The 22,118-nt window shown below is 47.5% G+C and overlaps 1 protein-coding gene across 6 annotated transcripts in view; it reads right to left on the bottom strand.

Annotated features, from left to right (window-relative positions):
- Positions 1-22,118, bottom strand: part of TENM2 (teneurin transmembrane protein 2) — an 885,668-nt gene that overhangs the window by 176,267 nt on the left and 687,283 nt on the right. For 4 of the 6 annotated variants that reach the window (XM_054718128.1, XM_054718129.1, XM_054718130.1 and 1 more), the window contains 2 exons: positions 11,411-11,538; positions 7,119-7,122 (listed from right to left, as the gene is read on the bottom strand). In XM_054718128.1, the coding sequence (XP_054574103.1) occupies positions 7,119-7,122; positions 11,411-11,538 (132 nt within the window). The remainder of the gene's footprint in view (positions 1-7,118; positions 7,123-11,410; positions 11,539-22,118) is intronic. The other 2 variants (XM_054718127.1, XM_008147639.3) reach the window with 1 other exon arrangement.

The following is a 22,118-nucleotide window of genomic DNA, read 5'->3' as shown; positions in this document are numbered from 1 at the left end:
GTGATCTATATGTCTGTATACAGGTATATTTGTAGATATGAATACATGTTTGTCTGTCTCTTTATCTGTCTACCGAGAGAGAAGGGAGGGTATACTTATGAAATAGAACAAAATAACTATGGAACAAGCTTAAAATTAGAAATCATCTGTTCCCTTTACTGATTTTGGTGGGACCCTCTGGAAGCGATTACTTGATTGATTCGCTTATTTTATTGAAAAACCTGCTTTGTCGAGTAGCACTGAAATTAAGATCCAGTTCACCTTCACACTGAAGCTCTCTTTTCCATTACAGCCCCACCCGCACCAGAAAAACAGGTTGTTCCCCCGAGTTCCCATAGCTACACTGAACGCTACCACGGCTCCTGTTGTCAGGTACTGGGATTGGTTTTGCGCACCTTCCCAAGTCTCTCTTATTAGACACTGTGCTCCCTGCGGTCAGGCACACCGGCGAATTCACCTCTGGGTTCTCCGTGGTTTGCACTAGCTACCCACGACGGCTCTAGAAATGCTTGTTGAACTGAATCAAGTTTGCTTGCACATCTGATGGGCATTTTTACCCAACCCCTGTGATTACTGGGTGAAATGGGAGCCTTAAGGAAGACTCATTGTGCACAGTTGCAAGTAAACTGACTTAAATACACACACACACACACACACACAACTACCTTTTGAAAGTTCTATGGGAATATTTACCATTTAAAGGAAACTTCCTTGTGGATCCTTTTGAAAAATCATGAGTAAACTCTTAGCTATCTTTTGTGTAAAATCTTATAAATAAATACACAAACCAGGAGAGTTGGAGTACAGCAAAAAGGTGTTTAGATCAAGAACCGAAAGTCAAGGGTCCTAATCCCGTTGCTCAATGACTTTGAACCTTTTGTGGAAGGAACAGGGGTCTAAATACACTATCTGGTTGAACTCCCTGCCACTGAGCAGCTGGCCAGTTCAGGCAGGTCTAGCTTTCAAGGTCTCAGTGCCCTTATCTGCATAAGAGTGGTTTGGACCCAAAGATATTGTAAATGGCATCCACTGTAAGTCTACTGCTGTCTACAGAGTGAGCCAGGAGGGTCATCTCTGGGCATATGCTACCAAGGGTGTATATGTGTATGTGTGTGTGTGTGTGTGTGTGGGGGGGGGTGTTGACAGGAGGGAGGAAGGTGACTTCACTTTTAAAAAACTCGATTCATTTAACATAAGCTATCGTTACTGTTAAAAACTGATGACTGCTTTCAAACTAAATTTTCCAGATGTGCAACAGAACCGTGTTTTGGCCAAGAGGGGTTTTTACTTTTCACACATATATGGTTTTATACATAAAATTCTCCTTTGAGAAATACAGAAAAATTTCAAAAAATGTCCAAAGAATTCCTGCATATCCTTTACCCAGATTGCATAGACGTTATATACATTTGCGCTATCAAGTTCTGTCTCGTATATACTAGTATATAGGGTATCCCCCCAAAATGTATACACACTTAACAGCTGATGGCTCAATTGATGGCTCTTTCTTTTCAGATTTAACCCATTGGAATTAATAATTATTCAAAGTGTGTATACATTTTTGGGACACCTGGTATATATAGATGCACATTTTTTCAGAGACTTTGAGAATAAGTTACAGACAAGATACTCCTTTACCTCTAAATACTTCTATGTATTTTTTTCTAAAAGCAAGGACATTCATTTTCAGAACCACCATCCTATCTAATAAAATAGTAATATGCAAATTAACCATCACTCCGCTATAAACATGGTGGCGCCTATAGCGCCAGGGCTGGATGCTGGTGTCGTCACCATGGTGACGACGCTAGCGTCCCACGCCCAGGCCACAGAGGGAGGAAGGGCTGCTGACCTAATGCTGAGCTGCTGGGCCGGGGGTGAGCTCTGAGCCACCGCCATGCGGCGTGGGACATGCCCCCAGCCCAGCGGACAGAAACCCAGCTGACAGAACCGGGCCGCTGGGCCGGGGGCGTGCCCCTGGCAGCCCCCTGCAGTGTGGCTTGGGCCATGCCCCCAGCCCAGTGGACAGAAGCCCTGTGGACACAATGCAGGGGGTCCTCTGTGCATGAGCTGCAGAGGAAACACCTTTTCTGAAGGCTCATTGGCTAAGCTCCCTGTAAGCTGCCTCTCACAGTGTTCTTGGTAACTTGAGTAATAAGAATCCAAGAAGGTGATCTAGGGTTTTTCCACCACACTCCTGGAGGAAAAACTAATGTCTGCTGCTGGAGGGGCTAAGAAATGTCATATCCTGCCCTAGCCAGTTTGGCTCAGTGGATAGAGCCTCGGCCTGCCGATCGCAGGGTCTGGGTTCGATTCTGATAAAGGGCATGTACCTAGGTTGCAGGCTCCTCCCTGGCCAGGCCCCAAGTCAGGGCTCATGCAGGAGGCAACCAATCGAAGTGTCCCTCTCGCATTGATGTTTCTCTCTGTATTTCCCTCTCTCTTCCAAGCTCTCTAAAAATCAATGGAAACATATCCTCAGGTGAGGATAAAAAAGAAAGAAAGAAATGCCATATCCTATGAAAGACACAGCTTGAAAGTGCCTAAAGAAAGTTGTCATTTTTTCATGGTGAAGGGACTGGAGTCCATGTTGATGAAAACACCTTGGTGGCTGTGACAGTGGCAGCAGCAGCAGGGTGATGGGGCTGGCGCCTTCCCCTGATCAGCCCAGTCACCTCTCGCAGAGGAAGGCCAGACTGCAGCTTAGGCCTGCTTCCCGTCAGTAGGACATCTCCTGAGGGCTCCCAGTCTGTGAGAGGGGGCAGGCTTGGCTGAGGGACCCCCCACCAGTGCACGAATTTCATGCACCGGGCCTCCAGTATCCTTATAAAAGCCAGAAAATTAACATTGATACAATGCTTTGTCTAATTTACAGACTTTATTCAAATTTCCCAATTGTTACACTAATATTCTTTATAGTAAAGGAGAAAAGACCTTTTCTATATATTTCTAAAAAATCTTTACAATGAGTTGTATAACCTCTGTAATTTTAAAAACAATGAGAAAAAAAGACCTATTTTGTACATACTGCCTCAAAAGACATAAAAAAGGTAGTTTTGCCAATTGCTGCCACCAGAGTGTCGGGAACCTTTTCAGTGACTGTCCCTGGAGGTCCAGCCCCTGGGCTGGTGTCCAGGAGTGAAGGTTTGGGCTGCCTCTAAGGTCAAGGGCAGCAGCCGAGGCCCAGCTACCACCCTCCCACAAACTGACCCACTCCTGACCTGTGCCAGCTGTCCTAGGACCACAAACACGGCTGGTCCCTAAAAGGCTGCCATTGAGGGACAGGAAGCGAAGTCCTGAGTTTTCTACCTTTACCTCCAGGAAGGACATCCTCCCACTGAGAATGTCTGAGACCTCAGAAGGCGGTGTGGCACAGCCATGGTCAGCCCTGGGCTTGAATCCCAGCGCTGACACTTCTGAGCTGTGTGCCTTCAGGCTAATCACTGTCCTCTCTGAGTTTACCTGCTCATCTGCATAGTGGGCTCCTTCTGAGGAGTAATTAGGGTAATACATGTCCTACCTGACTTGTAGGTGCTGCTACGTCTTTCTATTCTGTTGCTGTGCTACCTAAAAACACTGTAACGATCCCACATTTGGAGGATCAATTTGTAATGGTCTAATTTAAAATATAGGCTGCCTAGTCTAGGCATAATTCACTACAGAGGGCCAAGGGGTGGGGTTGGCCTTAAAGAAATAGGCCATCATTTTCCAGAGCCGCCAAAATCAATATACAATGAGTGGTCAATACGTCTGCAGGCAGGGAGGGACCTGTCACCTGAATTAAGGTGCTATTGCCCCAGAAAACAAAGTCACAAGTTCATTTGCTCCAAACTGCAGGTGTTGAAATGTATTCTAGCTGCTTCCTGGTAGGTACCACCTCTGTGCAGCCTGTGTTAGTGAAGAATTGCCAGATTTCATTGACTTAACAATGATTCATGAATGTCCATCCGAAGCAATGTTGGTGAGTCATTCATTCATTCATACTTTCATACAACAAATATTAATTGAGCATCTACAATAGTGCAAGGTAATCTTTAGCCAACATTAACAATGGGGTCTATGTCATATTCCCATCATCCTTCATCCAGGGTCCCCTGGATTCGGGCTGGGCTTGACTTGGCAGCCTCAGGAGAGGAGGAACGAGGCAGCTACTCTCCGAAAGTCTGGCCGCCCTCCCTGGGTTCTGAGCAAGCCAGATGCAGGCCAGCCCACACCTCCCAGAGCTGCCGCTCCTGCGGCAAACTTTTCTTTCTGTCTGTGAGCTCAAAGTGACAAGTGGAGATGATGATCACTTGGCCCTAAGAAGCAGATGCCTCACACACGATCGTTCTGGCTGGTTCATCTCCAGCTTAAAGATGAGATTTCTGGGTTTTTAGGAGCAAACACTCTAATGATCAATTTCACAGCAGAGCCCACCTCTCTCTATAGCTCCACGGAAGATTGCCCGTGTAAATGGGAAGCTATTGCCTATTTCAGAAACATGTACCTAAAATCCCAACCAGTTAAATAAGACTGATGTTGAGCAAATCGACAGCCTTCCATAGCCACATTAGGAGCTAATCATTTCAGAAAACGTTGCCATAATTCATTTATGGAAACAGCGAGACTATTCCCCAAACAAGAGATAACGGGAATGGACTCCTCGTCATACCGGGGAAATGACGCCTCATCTTCATACTTCCTAAACTTAACCGAACTCCGGAGGCACCTTGGCATAAATCTGCCTTGCAGATTATTCTGCCTCACATATTTTTATCTATTGCAAATAAAGTTGAATTCAGAATATTGCTTCAGTCATTACACCTCATTTTCATTTATTGGGGAATCAGGACAACCATCTGAGGGTTCTGTTTAACCAAGAGATGGGCGGAAAGGTTCTCCTAAGGACATGAACTCACTGCCCTGGATTCTAGCTCTTCTGCGGCCTCCACCCTGCCGCTGGCTGGCCATTTGTCACAGCCAGATTTCCATCCTGAGCGTCACTGCTCCCGTGGTGGTAGTCATGGTATCACGTGGCAATAATGATTTTTACAAAATCCTTCAGTGCTTGGGGCACTAAGCACTGAAGGATGTTATGAAAGTACGTAGCCTTTAGATCTATGGAAACCTCAGTTTGTCACCTTAGGTAAAAATGGCCAACTCTTTGTCCCTAAGAGTGTTAAGCAGTTAACTGCCACGATATTTTGAATTTAATTAAAAGAGGTCTACTGCTTGCGTCTACAGATGCTTATGGCATACAAATGGTCAATAGATATTTATACATCTGGCTGTTCAGGGGGTCTTGCTTCTGCATTACTCTAGTTCAGTTCGCTAGTATGATTTACAGCAGCTAACGTTTATTGAGGGGTTACTGTTTGCCATGTAATCTCCTGACACCTTTGTGACCCTCCCCCATTTTTTTCAGATAAGAGGACCACAGAAGTAAAATGACCTGCTTCAGGTTACACAGCTCTTAAGTGGCAGAGCCGGGACTGACAGCCATGTCTGACTAATACCGAATCTCACCTATCTAACCACTACGCTGACTGTATTCCCGGGCCTGGGCTGAGTACAAAGATACAACAAGGTGTGCATCCATGCAGAGAGCAGACACCGGTCCCTGCGTGTGCAAGGCAACCCCGAAAGAGAAGAGTGCCAAGGCGAGCAAGGGCAACTGTGGTGGGGAGGGAACCGGCTCTCATGATTAATACCCACGTCAAGTCACAATGCTGCTGGGTATAACACACACTATGCAACTTAGGACGAAGTTGCAGGTGACAATCGGAAGCTAAATCTAGCCACGTGACACACATAAGGGGTACCCATCTGTGACATTGGTAGAATATGGCCTCCAAAGCGAGGGGAGCTGTGTCGGTTCATAGGTCTATTTTCCAGTAGATGCGCGCCATTGTAATGACTGGCTCCAACCTAATGACCCCTTGCCCTTCTGGGGACCTCACTGACTTTGAAAAAGCCTCATGCAGGGAAGTGATCATTTTCAAACCCTGAGCTGTGTTCACTGAGAGGCAGACAAGAACCAGAGGAAGAATCACCAACCTCCCTGCTAATCTGGCTCCTAGTCCCGTGCATTAAGCCAACTAGTAAAAATCATTACGAAGTTTCTGCTGAAAGGGCAAGTGTAGAAAAACATGTTTCTAAACAGCATAACAGTCTTTGCCATTTTTCTTCCAACTTGCATACCATCTGGAAATTCTGATTTTTTTTCAAAGGGGAGGAAAGAAATGTGCTCCAGGCACAAATAAATGTTTACAGCCGAGTTATAAACTGAGAATGGTGGGGCTTAAAACAGGCTGGCAGCGATGGGACTCAGGCTGCAGCCAGACAGGAAACGCTGCGGCGGCCGGCCAGCACACTGGCCCTCCTGCTTCCCACGGACCTCGTCAAGCAAACGTCTGCAAAGAAGAAGTCTTCATTTGGGTTCGTTCTAATACTCAGAAGGTAAAAAAAAAAAAAAAAAAAAAAAAAAAAAGAGGATGATGCGGCATGATTGTCTATCATGACATTCTGAAGGCAGACTTTGCCTTTGGGAAATAGAGCACGTTGCCCTGGCCAGTGTGGCTCAATTGGTTGGGGGTCGTCCCACGCACCAAAAGGCTGCCAGTTCGATTCCTGGTAAGGGCACAGGCCCAGGTTGTGGTTTTGATCCTCGGTGCAGGGTGGGCAGGAGGCAGCTGATCAATGTTTGGTGCTCACATTGATGTTTCTCTCTCTCTCCCTTCCTCTCTTTCTAAAAATCAATAAAAATATCTTAAACAAACAAACAAACAAACAAACAAACAAAAAACACATCCCCTCATTAGAAGTGGCAGCCCATAGAGGCTTGCTCAATGCACCAGCTATAAGATGTCAATGGCAACAACTAATATTCACGGATCTCTTGTTAATTTCTGGATCCCACAAACTGTGTTTTACAAGAGTTGTCTCATTTCTGCTGGACAGCGTGCTCATGAGGGGGGGCCATTTCACAGATGAGGGATCAGAGGCTGAGGGAGGACATGACCTGCTTAAATTCATGCAGCTGCCAAGTGACGAAGCTACTGTTTATATCCAGCTGCACCACAACAGAGTCCTATTGATAGAGGACCTGTTCGTGCAAAGTCACCAAGACTGTATTATACCCAACTCTAGTCAAGAAGAGAAAACTCAATTATAGCCTCCTCTAATTTGTGTCGTTCCAGGTAAGACCAAGAAAAGTAGAAATGGGTTTGCAAATGCTATAGAGCAGTCAGCAAACTTTTCCTGAAAAAGGCCATATGGTAAGTACTTTTAGGCTTTGTGGGCCTCATTCTAGTCTCTGTTGCAACTACTTCACTGCATCACTGTGATACAAAAGCAGCCCCAGGCAATGAGTGGACATGGCTGTGCTCCAATAAAACCTTATTTGCAAAAGCAGGCAGCTGGTCAGATTTGGTCCACAAGATGCAGTTTGCTGACCTCTCATATAAAGAACACCTTACATTTAAAGTGAGTGATAGGTTTTCAGCATGGTCCATGAAATCCTACTTGGGAGCTTATTCTTTCTTAAGACCAATGAGCAAATTGGCTACCTATGATGTGCCCTTTAAAAGCTCTTGTGCACGTTGCCACTGGGCCCAGCCAATCAAACTGGATTCCCTTATGTTATCTGACCAGGTCAGAACACTGTATTGAATCTTTGTTCTCAAGGCTTCTCTAATCCCAGCCCTATAGAAAACGTGCTCCAAGCTCGCGTAATGAAGACGTATGAGTTCATTCCTCTTAACATAGAAATACACGCGAGATGGTGAGTGATTCTGGCAGTGCGTGGGCTCCCTTTTCTTGATCTGAAACCCAACAACCAACCCCGTGGAGGTTTAATTGAAAGAGAGAATGGAGTGAAAATAAGCCATGAGCAACAACAAATGGAAACGGGAAGACGAAGGCCAAAGAACACACTCTCCTGACTAATTAATCAAGTGCTTTGTTTCCACTAACATATCAGAGTGTGTAGGCTGCGCTGTCTATTAGATTTCTTTCCAAATCTGAGAAATGTAAACACTCCTAAAGACCAGGTAATGAAATCTCTATCGACGTGCCATCGTAGATGGGACTCACATGTCCGTGTTTTGCTTACATTTCAATTTGCTGCTGCTGGATCCTTACTCAGTAATTGCTTAATAAGATTAACCTCCCTGGCCATGTGTGGTGTGTTCTGGTGAAAACATTAGCAGAGGGATGGATTGTTGTACACCACCCAAAATGGAGGGGGTGTTATTTAATTAACTTATTGCCAATAGTTCCTGATTGTCTCTTTGAAACACTGGAAAAGCAGTCCATTGGCATTGATTCGGGTGAGCTAAATGTATAGAATTGGGGAGTGGGAGTGAGGGAGGTCACTGAGGGAAGAAATTCAAACCTCAGGTCACTTTCTCTAAAAGAGCTAGCCGCGTGTAAAAAAAGGAAAACCTAATTGTTTTATTTTATCATTTTTAAAAAAACATATATTTTAAATCCACACCGGAGGATATTTTTCTACTGATTTTTTAGAGAGAGTGGAAGGGAGGGGAAGAGATACACAGAGAGAAACATTGATGTGAGGGAGACACATCGATTGGTTGCCTCCCGCACATACCCCGACCGGGTTGGGCCTACAACCGAGGTCCATGCCCAGAACCCTTCAGTTCTCAGGCCAATGTTCTATCCATTGAGCCAAACTGGCTAGGGCCTGTCTAATTGTTTTATAAAACCAAACTTTACAGCAAGTTGAAGAAGGGATCTGATATCTTCAGTCATCAGCAGAGGACTGTTTTGGTGTTCAGAAACGAGATGCTCAGAGTTTTACATCAACTGGAAGCAATTTTAAATTCTCACCCCTTTTCATAAGAGTCCTACTGACAAAATTTATTGGACAATGACTTGGCAACCATTTTCACCTGTCTCATAACTCATTTGGAAATAGCTGAACTGGTAATGTTACACGAATCACACAACATTTTCAGAAGCCTGTTGCCTCTGAGGGGAAAAATTCCAGTCTTCCCATGGGAAGTGTTTCCTCATTGGTCATTTGGAGACACCATCCCCTCAGGTAGGACACACTCTCTGTGGGAGGTGCCTGCCTGAGCTGGTGGGGGAGGCTCAGGCTTAATCACAAACGGGCGGAGTGGCTGATCTTAACTCACAGAATTCAGTGCCTATCAGGGGGCCCCTTTTATGAAGGACAATATGTGAAAAGACTTTGTCTATGATGTCAGAATGTATACACATTTAATAGACATTTCTGTGCCTGAGGATAGACTATGCCTATTCACTTTCAAATAAGTATTCTGCATTCTTCCCAAAGGACAGGGTGCTAACAGGTAGATCCAAGGACACTCATGGGTAAAATATAAGAGAGACCCCCCAAACCCGGATTTCTCAAGGAGCATGCTGGTTGCCATTTTGGATGGGAGGGGGCTGTCTTGTGTATTGTAGGATGTTCAACGGCATCTCAGCCTCTACCCAATGGATGCCAGTGACTATCAAAGAAAGTCTTCAGCACTAGCCGGTCTGGATCAATGGATACAGTGTCAGCCTGCTGACTGAAGGATCCTGGGTTCAATTCTGATCAAGGGCATGTACCTTAGTTGCAGGCTCCTCCCTGGCCCCGGCACGTGCAGGAGGCAACCAATTGATGTGTTTCCCTCTCTCTAAAAATCAATGGAAAAATATCCGCAGATGAGGATTAAAAAAAAAAAAAAAAAAAAGGTCTTCAGACATGGCCAAGTCTCCCCTGGTGGGCAAAACTGAAAACCACTGTCTTAAAGAAACCAAAATTGCAGGAGGTCTCAAGTCTCGGAGGTGAAGAGATGGAATCCGAGGCCAACACACGTAGCTTGGAGCTTTCTGGTCAGTGACGGCAGGACCTGATCGGTCAAGACCAAGTCTACTTTTCATCTTTAGGTGCCGTGTTAGTTACCTGATAATGGAAAGCATATAATTTCATCCTCGGACAAAACTTGTTCATGCTTACTTAAAGGTAATTTAGGGTTATGATTAGGATAGATGAGTAGAGCAGTTATTAAAGACTGGATAAGAAGACCAAAAGTCACACTCCAAGCATTAGGACAGCGCCGGGGAGAAAAATTCCAGCAACGTTAGCATCTCGGGATGCTAACGAAAGCACACCTGTAAGGGAGGATGAATTCTGAAATCTTCTCTGCGGGAAACGGCTGATTTAAGGAAAACTCCAGCAAGCTTGCCCACAGATTCCCAGGGCACAGACCCGAGTCCACGTTTGTACTTGTCTACTTATCTGATGCGGGGCAAGTTTCTCAAACCTCCTGGGCCTCAGTTTCTCCGAGATAATCTCTCCTCCCTTTAGAGCTGCTCAAGTTACGCAATGCTAAGCCTGGCACCCAACAGGAGCCCAATGAACGTTAGTTCCGTTCCCATCTTTGAAATGTCCCTGTGCGGTATTTTAAGAAACGTGGGGGTGCGCTGCCTACGTGTGCTGAGGCAGAGTGAGAATTTCTGTGTCTGGAGAAACCCTCCCGTCTGTGATTTCCTCCGGATTCAGCCAGTCGAACGATGCCACTGGCTGCTGGAGTCTTTTTACTTTTTTAAAGGTGGAAGCTTTTGAATACATTGCATTTGTAAGTGATCTGTGTTAGAATATAACAAATCTCCTGGTATAGTCCATTTCTACCCACGTTGCACAGTATAGTCCTTCTACTTTAGTTGGCAATAAAAGGCTCCACAACTCAAAAAAAAAAAAATAAAATAAAATAAAGAGAGAAAAGATGGTGCAAGAATAATAGTTTTCGTCTGTCCCACAGGTCCGTAGCTGCCCATGGTTCTGCTTCCGCTTCATCTTAGCACCTGGCTAGCACCTTTCTTTCCCTGCAAGAATACCGTTGCCTGATTGCTTTAGTAAGCATTCCCATTGTCCCCGTCACTGTTCTTAGTGGAGAGGCTTTGCTCCCCAATTGTCACAACTCCTCATTCTCCCCTAAAGCCCAACTGCTCTGAGCCTGAGTCCGTTAGGCTGTGCCTGTTGGGGCTTCCTCCCTGGGGAGGCATCTCCCTCCCCAGGAGAGGGCTCCCTCCGCTGGGCTTTCTCCATCAGGAAGGACTTTCTCCCGCTGCCGCCCGGCTGCCGCTCTGCGCCCAGGCCTCGGGATGCTTTCCAGGCGCTGCAGAGCCTGCCGTGGCTGCAGATAGCACAGGTATGCACATTGTTCCAAGCAGGCGCCGAGCCAGCTCCAGCGGCTGCGGCCAAACACAGCCAACAGACAGGAACAGCAAACAGCTCTGAACGGGGGCACCTCGGAAAGGCGATGCTCCCTCCTTTTCCCGCCCCCCCCCCCCTTTCCCCTTTTCTCTCTTTTTGCATATCTTCCCAGATTTGGATTAACCAGCTGGTGGGAGCGCTGAGTGTTCCTGTGACCTCGAGAGGGCCAGCGGCAGCTGTAACCTCACCTTTGCCTCCAGATGGCATCGTTGCCACATCATCGTTTCCTGGTAGGCCGGTCCTGATCCCATTGTTAAAGGTGTGTCCATCTGCTGGCTGGAGTTGCCAATTGAGTCCGAGCAGATGCATTGCTGCGGGAGAGACAAAGCCATGAGAATATGAACAGATAATTCAGCAATGCAAATGCCAAGGGGGAGGGCCAGGTGTCCTCTCCAAGCCATGGCCTATCAAGGAAGCTGCAGTTCAAATGTAGCCTGCCCCAGGCCCAGGGAACAGCTAATACAGAGAGCACAGTTCTGGGCATTAGGTCTCCTCTCTGCTGCTGTTCACAGCCCCAGGTGGAGAGGGGCCCGTGGAGGGCAGAGGAGGGAGGAGAAAACAGCCCAGACCTCCCAAGTGGCGCCACCTCGGAGGGGAGATGCCCCTTTGGAAGCGCTGTGCAGGGCGCTGCTGGTCACACCCGGCTTTCCCACACTCTGGATGCAGCTGCTGTTAGACTGGGGGCCCAGGGGCGCTGACCAGGAGGTCCCTCAAATGACTCAAAATGTCAGTTGCAAGACGAGGCTTCTGAGATGGGACCAGCCCACCCCCAACTATTATTCCAAACTTTAAAAATAGGGTTCCTTTCCATCCTATTCATGGTAAGTGAATACTTTCCAGCCCATCGTGGGAAAAGCTTGGGTGTGGTGGCGGCATGGGGCCCTTTTCTGAAAACATCACAATTCCTCCTCTCCCCTCCACCCTGCCCAAAACAAACAAACAAACAAACAAACAAACCCTCAACAACAGCAGCCCATACACTTGCCCACAGTGAATGAGACAGGTCTGAGGCACAGCCTCTTCTCTTTGCTCAGGAGACAAGCACATCTCCACACGTCCTGCTCTACTTCAACGTGCACCCCAAACCGCCAAGCCCAAGCTTCCTCCGGTCTTCCTCGTCCCTCTGTCTGTCCCAACTCCCCACTTCCCAATTAGATTAGCAAACTCAACCCCCCCCCAATCTCTGTGGCTTCTAGGGGCTTTGTTTGACTGCCTGCGATTAAACAACCTGCGTTCTTTCCAAGGCCCGTCTCAGAAATGCTTCATTTGCAAATCAATAAGGAGTTCATTTCCCCACACATTTTCCATTCAGACAATAATCGCACCGCGTCCGTCTGGCATTTCAACCTGGACACGGGCTGACGCTGTTGCTATGTGTCCAGCGCTGCGGGAGAGAAAGGGCCGGTGACAGGGATGATGCAGGGACGGGAGAAACAATTAACCGCAGGAAACACAATTAACAATGCTTAGGAAACTGTTCACACAGCAATTAATTCTGCAGGCCTGCCACCACTTCAAGTCGGGCTGCATCCCATTAAGGTTAAAAACCCATCTTCCAACAATACAGCTCAGATTGATGGCCGCAGATAAGGTGGCAAGGTGTCCCCGGGTGTATGGCGGCTTCTTTCACCCACGCGGTCCCAACGCGGACCCGGGTGCTGTTTCCAGACATTACTCTGAAGTGCAAGGCCCGCCGCTGCAACTCTCCGAGACGATAAATACCAATAAGTGACATTTACTCACACTTCCCGTCCAGGCAGCACCTAATTTTCCTCTGCAGTGTATCCGTTATACGGAGGGCGCTTACTTGAGGAGACCAGATCCTACTGCCTGGAATCCTGACATATTCTCACTGCGCAGAGGCCAGGCAGTGGGATCGAATCATGGTTGCTTCTAGGTAATGACAGCTTCTGATTTGTAATCACAAGGCGAAGGGCACCGAAGAATTAGCTATTTTAAAATGGTTTAAAAAATGTTGTGATTGGGCTATCAGCTCAGGGCGCCTGGGAGATGTGGCTCTGTGGAGGGTTTCTGTGCTTTGAGACAGACACGGGCCGGTGTAGCAGGTCCTGGGGCTCAGGCCTACCCAAGCGTTGCTTGTCACGTCTGTAAAAGGAAGAGGTGGCTCCACCAGGCAACGATGACATCATCCCCAGGGCCCCCTCTTGTCCAAACTGCTCCCCTCTGGCGGGACTCTGTCTTGCCACCCCACGTAGAACACACTGCCGCGCTCGCTCTGGGGGCACAGCGAGCGAAGGGCACCCCAATCCGCCTGCGTGGGAACAGGGCATTCTGGGAACTGTGCTCTCTGTTTTCAAAGACGCCTGTCCTCCCTTTTCATTTTGGGTTGCACAGCGTCTCTCTCTCTCTCTCTCTAAAGTATTTTGAAAACAAGAAAACTATAGATGGGGTGAGAAGGGTTAGGGTCAGAGAATGCAAGTAACTTCTCAGACAACTCCCAGAAGCGCAAAGAAAAGATCAGAAAGTGAGATGGAGAAGCGAAATCTGCCGAGCTCAGCTCGGTCCTCCCAGCAGAGGCAACGCCACAAAAATGAGACTCAAGTTTGGGCATATTTTCTGTTGTTCCATTGAATGTTAAGTAAATAAGTGAGAATTATAGGAGGGGTATAACCACCTTGTCTTGTTTCTTTTTTGGGGGGGAGGGGAGCAGGGTCTGAAATAGGCTTTTGTTTACACATTTTCTTTTCTGGATCAGCTCTTCCTTCTCTCTTTCTTAAGACAATGGTGGGGATGGGCTGCTGTGTCCTCAGGATAAAGACCCAGGGGAGCTGTGAAGTAAATGAGTCTCCTGACTAATGAGAACTCTGTTTCTTACTCAGCTACTGGTCTGCTCTGGGGCTGGGGCTGAGAACCAGCGGTCAAACTCCCCCGTTCCCTTTTGTAAAGGTTTCCCTTTACAGGTGGAATAATGGCTGCTTGGGGACAGTGGGGGCTAAGCATCTGTCCCCTGGCAGGTCTCGCCAAGTGCCCTACACATGGAAGGCATTTCATAGTGTTTATCAGAACAGGTGATGCCCACGGGGGAAGATGGAGGGGCTAGATTGTAGGTCATCATGTTCTCATAAATAAAATAAACCTAACACAGAGGTGGAAAGGATGGGATGAGATAGTGCTGGCAGCGATAAGGACAAGTCTGCGAAGAGAAGCTATTTTGATTATTAGTTTGTTAATGCTGGTGGCCCGTCCTTGAAGCCCTTCTGTGGCCAGCACTGGAGGAGACTTCCTGTGGACATTATCTTAGGACTCATGGCTGACATTTGAGGGATGTACTACCATAATCCCCCTTTCACTGGCCAGGAAACGGGTGCCTGTGAAGTTTGATCACAGGGGCATTTTGGAATCCAAGGAGGGTTACAGTGGCAGGTGTCACAGTGGTCTGGTGACAAATTCTGGTTTGCAGTAGGATCTCAGCAAACACAATCTCTTTCTTGCAATTTAGGAAATCTCACTGTGATTAGTGAATGACCACTTTCTCTACTCAGCACCCCTTCCTGAAGGAGGTTCTATTTTCTCACCTTGTTGAACTCAGATGTGGGCTGTGACCAGGTGGCACATACTTTGCCCACCTCTTTTCCTCTTCCACACCATCAGCCCGGGTCTTGAATGACAATAATGTGGCTCAGAGCCATGGCTGACCAGTCATAGAACACAGAATGAGTGAAGATATAAGCTGCTACTGTTGCAAGCCACTGAGAGTGTGGGGTTCTTTGTTATAGCAGCACACCTGAGACTAGACAGACTCATTCGGTTTTAGGGAAAGTTAGAAATTCCATTTTCATACATCAGGTCGCTGTGCCTTCCTTGAAGTTGTTTATTTATAGCGTGAGGATCCTTTCTAAAACCCAGCCAGGAAGAGTTAGGACACATTGAGGGCCACTACATTTGGTTTTATAAACAACAACAACAAAATAGCTCTTTAAACATGATGTCATGATATTTCCAACTGTGATCCACTCTCAGAATCCAATTTAGAAAGCTAAGGGCCTCAGAGGAGCCAGAGTTACTGCTTCTTCATCTGAAGATTGTGGGTGAACAGTGACCTCATCAATTTGCATGCTACAGAATAAGACATCCTGGATGCAGCGGGTGGTCCCCTCTCCCACTCCCCCAGGTGCTCCAGCAGCTCACCCCAAAAGGTCTTGCTTGGACCATCTGAGGGTCGGAAGTGAAATGAATTTGGGAGGCCCTCTCCCTAACGTTTCTCACCCCCGCCGGCAGCCAAAATGCACAATTTATCACGATGTGACAGGCTCCGCTCCAGCGGGACCCTCGGACAGAACAATGGGGCTCCGTGGGTCAGCAAGGATGGAACAGGGAAAGGCTCCCAGTGGAAGCTCGTGTAATCCAGGTGGCAGCTGGGAAGGCAGCCACAGAAAACACAAGAGGCAGCCAGACTCTGAGAGTTTCCCTCTGGCTAAGTGGAGAGGACTTCCATCGAGTGCCGAAAGCGAACCAAGGCAGGATGGACGGATCACGAACAGACCCCACACAGACCCCGACGGCAGCAGGAATGAGACACAGACCTACCTGGAGTTAGGGGATATTTTCTTATGGAAGTTGCTTGTGTGTGTGTTTTTCCTGTTGTAGTTGTTATTTTTATATTTTGTGTGTGCCAGATGGACTCTAAAAGACATACTCAGAAGAAGCCCACGCAGAAGGAAGGGAGAAGGGATAGTTACAGGTAACAGAATTCCCCAGCAACCACAGGATAGGAGATTATAGATAGGCCTTGGAGAGTGGCAGCTTGGAACAGGGGTGTCTGAAATAGTAATTAGTACGCGTGGGCCCTGCTGAGTGCCACTTAGAATCTCCCATGCTCATTGGCTGGCAGAGGATCACCCTGACAAAGGAGCCAATCAATACGTCAGCCATGCTTCCCAGAGAGCTGCTCGGCCCCTGCTTATCACAGAGGCAAACATGGGGGCCCCGGGTGCTCTGTGTCTGCTGGGGTGTCTTTAAAGGTCAGGCTTGTCCGTACCTAACCCGAGGAAGAGACTGGGCTTTCCGTTTGAAAATGGAAGCTTAGTCAAGCAGGGTTTAAGAGTGGAAAGGGGAAGCCACGCCTGCTGAGTCCAGGGGTTCAGCGTGGTCAGGCTCACAAGGGCCTCAGAGAGGATGTCAAAGTCCCTTCAGAGACCAGGTAGGATGATGGGAAAGGTCAGGGCTGGGTCTCCCAGCTCCTGAGTCAGCTAATTTAGTCAACAATGCCAGGCTCCCCTGGGAAATGTAGCCAATTGCAAAAGTGCCACTGCCTAGCGAAGAGAACCACTGTGGAATAATCAGAGCTCAAGTGCAGGAGTGCTAACCCTCAACTTGCACAGGCCACCTGCAAACAGCGGCACTTCTGCAAACAGTCGTGAAAATTAACACATGCAAATGAACCTACTCAATGACATGGAGACAATTAACATTTATTTTGACAAGGTGCCAGGTGTTGGGTTCATTAGGTTAATTGTATCATTTATTTGTTGTTTTTTTTTTATCATTCAGCAAATATTTATTGAGCACCTATTGTGTGTTAGGTGTGTCCTAGGCACCCAGAATAAAGCTGCTAACAAGTTCACATTCTAGTGGGAGACAGAGAAACAAAACACGTAAGTGAAAAGTAAAGAGTATGGGGTTAGGGAATACCAGGTTGTGGGGGGACGGAATTAAAAGTTCTTTTGTTTAAATGAGGGCTGGCCAAAGATGGCATCTGTGATAGGTGACATCTCAGCCCAAACCTGAGAGACATGAGAAAGTAATTCATGCTGACAACTGGGGAAGAACATTCGAGGGTGGAGTGGAGTTAGTGGCTTCTACCCGAGTCAGAAGGGACGGCACTGAGGATTCTAAAGAGGATGAAAGCTCACTTATTTCCATTCCAGCCCAGCGAGGTGGTAATGAAATCTACATCTTCTAAAAAGGAAATCGAGGCTTAGGGAGGTTAAGGGACTTGCCCAAGGAAATGGGAGATCTGGGATTCAGACTTACTAGTAGACTCTGGTAACTGCAGAGTGAGAGCCACCAACCCCACGCTCTCCTGCGGTCAACACTGACAGGACAGGTGGTGACAGCATCACTTACTGAATACTGCCAAGGCTCACTCAGGGACAGACACCTCCCTTTGTAAGCAGTCACCAGTCCTCTATAAATACGCCCCATTTGCTGCTTAACTGAAAGGAATCGCCATTGTCAATAGAAATTACACGTTAGGCAACTTCAATAATTCACAATCAGGCCGAGGGACACTATGTTTGGTGTCTTTGGGGTGCTCCTTCCTCACAGAGGAGGGGCCCCCTGCAATGTATTCACAGCATCCTTCTTAGGGATGCTGTCAATGGCGACACCTGCTCAAAGGAAGAGACGCAAAGAAATCCAGGAGGGATGACGTTCTTGGAAATGCCGTAAGTCTTAAAGGAGTTTTAAAAAAATCCCTTTCAAACTGCCTTGGTGACGTGATGTCTGATTTCCCTCCCACTGTATTATTATACATTAAATGGAGTGAAATTTCAAAGTGCTGACGTTACACCCACAAAGCCCTTGCGAGCAATGGGGCACGCGTACCCATCTCCCAAGAGTGCTCTGGCACCCGACGTGTCTGTGTCCAACATCCAGCTCGCATCTCCCCAAATGGTTGTGAAGCTTGCGGTGCAGGAATCACACAGCAGGGGAAGGAGGACTCCGAGGTGATGCCAGAATCCTGGCAGGACCGCCGGGCGAGAGAGGGGCTCTGCAGAAATGTACCTGCCTTCACACCTCTCCCTGCACTCCCTTGTCCTCCAGCCACGGTGCTCAAATGGTCATCGTCGGGGTGCTGTCTGTGTCACCCACGTTCCGGTCCCTTGCGAATGCATGGAGGCTTTCTGTCCCTCCTTCCCGGGCGCCACGAGGACAAGGTGACAGTTGCACGCGGCAGCCCTGGGACCAGGGAACAGTGTATTCTAGAGACAAGAAGAAGCCACATGGAGGGACCAGCACATTAATCTATTCTTGTGACAGGCTCAGGACGGTACAGCGAGTGGGGAGCGGTACGGAATTAATCAATTCCTGTGTTTGGAGAGAAAAAACTGGGGCTCCATGCAGCTTCAGGATGTAAGGAGCCCCAGGCTGGTGTCATCCCTGCCCCCGTCATCCTCGCGGATGCACTGCAGGTGGCAACTGCGGACGCTGGGTGCGTGATGGCTGGTGAGCTCAGTGACCTCTAACAAGGGCCCCTGCTCTCAGCATCGCCAGGCAGATCAATACGCAAGATAGACACGCGCTCACAGCCACTTTCTGTCCCTGTGCCGGGTCTCTCCGACTGCACCCTGGAGGCCTGGCCGTGATGGTCCCATGTCCCATTGTCCCCTTAGCCAGCTCATTCTCAGGCACCAAACACATGCTTGGAGCCTTTCGCCACACAGGGTATCATTCACCCTGTTCCTGTTGCTGCTTTTCCCAGGAAAGAAATAAAATAAAAGCCTTTCTTTCTCCGAGAAAGGACCCATGTGATCAAAATACCTTTAGAGAATGATAATATCGGTAGGCTTTATTCAGCAAATAAATCATGGTCTGGGATTTTTAAGAGCTTTTGTGATAGCAAAACACATTGCCACGATCCGTATACAGACACCTCAGCGCACCTTTCTCCACCCCCCTCCGGAGCTTGTCATTCAGTGCTGACAACCCAAACAATCTCTGCCTTTCTTTCAGAAAACAACCAGCAGCCCTGGGAAAGGGGGGCTAGTCTGAAAGAGCCCCAACCACAAAGGAATGGCGATGCAGGTTGCATGCGGCCCCCGGAACCCCAGGAAGCAGACATGGTGAGCGTTGCAGAGGATAAGATGTCACATCGATCGGTAGAGGTGCCATGTCACTGGAACAAAGAGGGAGAACTCCCCGGTGGAAAAGGGCCACACTCCGTTCCTGGGGCACATTTCTTCCTTCCCTAGGCTGCAGCCAACCAGAGGAGAGTCTGGATTCATTTCCCTTCCCGAGTCCCCAGCAGCTCCCCCATAAACTAGGGAGCCTTCTGATTGAACTCTGGACCCCACAACCAGGCAACCTGAGACCCGCAGCAGAGGCAGGGAGGCCTCAGGAATGGGGTGAAGGAAGAGCCAGCTCCCCATCTGGGGTCCCTGAGATATAACAGATCCATCCCCATCAGGGTCTGAATCTCCATATGACTACGTAGAAGCAGAGGACCCTGTGCAAACCAATTTACCTCCCTGAGCACCACGGTCCTTAGCTAGAATAGAAGCTAACATTTTGCAAAGTGCTGGCTCAGTGTCATGCTTGGTACCCAGCACTTTATAAGCATTCCCTTATTTCTCCTTTCCAATAAACCTAGAAGTTGGCACTATTATTCCTTCCATTTCACAGATGAGAGAATGGAGGTGGAGAGGTGCTGGGAAATTGGCTCAAACTGACAGGGCGGGTAACTGGTTAGAGAAGCCAGCACAGGCTCCCAGCTACATAGTCTTGCTCAATAATTATATCTCTACTAGTGACCCGGTGCATGGATTTGTGCACATTGAAAGGGAATCTGGTGCAGGTGAACCAGATTCAGGGCTGAAAGGGCCCCAGCAGCAAGCTAACCTACCGGTTGGAGTGTATGCCCCCTGGTGGTCATTGCGCATCATAGCTACCGGTCGAACGGTCGAATGGTTGAATGGTCAAATGGTCGCTTAGGCTTTTATATATATAGATGGGGAGAAGGGTGGTCACACTGATCTTATAGAGTGTTGTGTGTATACAGGAAGCAGGGGTCTGGGCATATTAGACACACAGGAGGCACTGAAGAAATGTGTCTCACTTTCTGCTGGGTCATGGGTCATTGTGTCATTACCACAATGGCGATCATGGCTAACTTTTACTGAGTCCTTAGTGTGTGCCAGGCACCAAAGTTATGATATGTGTATATTATTTTCCCATTTGACAGATGAAGAAATTGAGGCTGAGAGCTGAAGTGACGTGCAGCTGGAAAATGATAGAGGTGGGATTTGAACCTGAGCCATGTGACACCTAACACCTGAGCATTGCACCTTCCCAGCTCATAGCAGGACAGCTGTCAGCTCAACTCTAACACTAGTGAAGACTGGGGATGTATTCTCCCTCATATGCATAAACCCGAAAGCTTCGTGGCTTCCTTCCTGCATCGCATCAGAATGGCAGAACCACAGTCAAGATGGGCTCAAAGGTCATGTGGGTCCAGACCTTTGCTGGGCAGAGATGACCTTGAGCCCTGCTTAGGTGAAATGCCTTGCCCAAGGTCTTGACAACCAATGACTGGCTGAGCAGGATTGAACCTTGGTCTCTTGACTCTGTGGTTTTCTCTCTATTGACCTCTCCCACCTCCCTAAGGAAGGACAGAGAATTCTGAAACCTACAGGCAATGCGACGCCTTATTAATGAGAAAATGAGGGACCACAGAGAAAGCTTCTCCTCTCACCCACTTAAAATTTTAATTATTATGATTTGCAAGGTAAGGGCATGAGCAAAAATGACCTGTTAATAAATTAGTCAACAAAGGAGGCATTCTGATCCTTTCAGATCCCAAATTCATCAGATCGGGTTTCTATGATATATTACTTCTTCTGCAGAAGTTCATTCACAACTAGAATCTGAAATCACCATTTTTCTATTTCTACCTGGACCAACGGCGCCATGGTCGATATAGATGCGCTCCCTCCTGCACGGGAACTTGGTAATTTTTCAGGAGTGAGAAATGAGTTGAAGAAATAAGGATGTTGAGCAAATCCTGTATATAATTCTCATCTCAACTTGATCATTTGTTCAGCGGAGCCAAATTAGGCACGTGGGGAGGCTGACGGTGTTCTTTTCAATTTTTAATTCTTGACATGGTTCGCTCAGGGATTTTTTTAAAACTCAGAAATCAAAAATCTTGTATTAGCAAATTGAGCTTGATCTTTCTCTTAAACGGTTTTTAGTTAAGTGGATTTCACAGGTCTAACCTGAAACACTTTAAACTGGATTCTGTTGGAAAGGAGCCGCATGTTAAAAAAAATTAGTTCTATCTCTCAGGGCCTTATCATGTAGTAGGAAATGAAATTCCCAGAAATACATAGTCCTAGTCCTCTGATATGCTAATATCAACATGGACAACTTTTTACTGAGAGAGAGAGAATCTGGGGCGGGGAAAGAAAGGATACTTTCTTTTTGAAACGCAGGTCACCTGTAGCCATTAAAAAAAGAACCACATTTTCATCTGCAATTAGATAAATGACACAATTAGACTTATTTTGGGTTTGTGACAATTTACTTAATAGAGCTAATTTCAGGGGTTTTATGCGAAACTCAAGTCCCACACATTTCTTTCCTGCTAAAGGTTCGCATTTCTCTTAACAGGTAGCTGCGTTGTAACAGCTGTGGCATTTTTGGCTTATACAAAGCATTCAGTGACAGCAGAAATATACGACATGGTTCATAATGAACCTCCCTCCTCCCTTTGGCTCATGCTCCCCAACCCCACCTAATTCTGTGGAAGACCGAAATCCAGGTGCACCCCGATTCACCTGTAGTTGGGGGGCGGTGTCTTTAACACCAGCCTGGGGTACAGATTCCCTCAGACCTGCGTGTTCGGAGCTCCAGAAAGATGAACACATTTGTCAAGTAATTTACATTACTCAGCTCTTTTAGGCTGAAGTTTCTAAATATATCCCCTCCTGCCCGGCCAGTGTGGCTCAGCGGTTGAGTGTTGACCTATGAACCAGGAGGTCAGGGTTTGATTCCCCACCAGGGCACATGCCTGGGTTGCAGGCTCGATCCCAGTGGGGGGCGTGCAGGAGGCAGCCGATCAATGATTCTCTGTCATCATTGATGTTTCTATCTCTCTCCCCTTTCCTTTCCTCTCTGAAATCAATAAAAAAATACTTAAAACAGATAAATA

Source organism: Eptesicus fuscus, chromosome 6, assembly GCF_027574615.1.
Source record: "Eptesicus fuscus isolate TK198812 chromosome 6, DD_ASM_mEF_20220401, whole genome shotgun sequence".
Classification (NCBI taxonomy): domain Eukaryota; kingdom Metazoa; phylum Chordata; class Mammalia; order Chiroptera; family Vespertilionidae; genus Eptesicus; species Eptesicus fuscus.
Note: the sequence above shows the minus strand (reverse complement) of the source record. Positions and strands in the feature narration are given on the sequence as shown.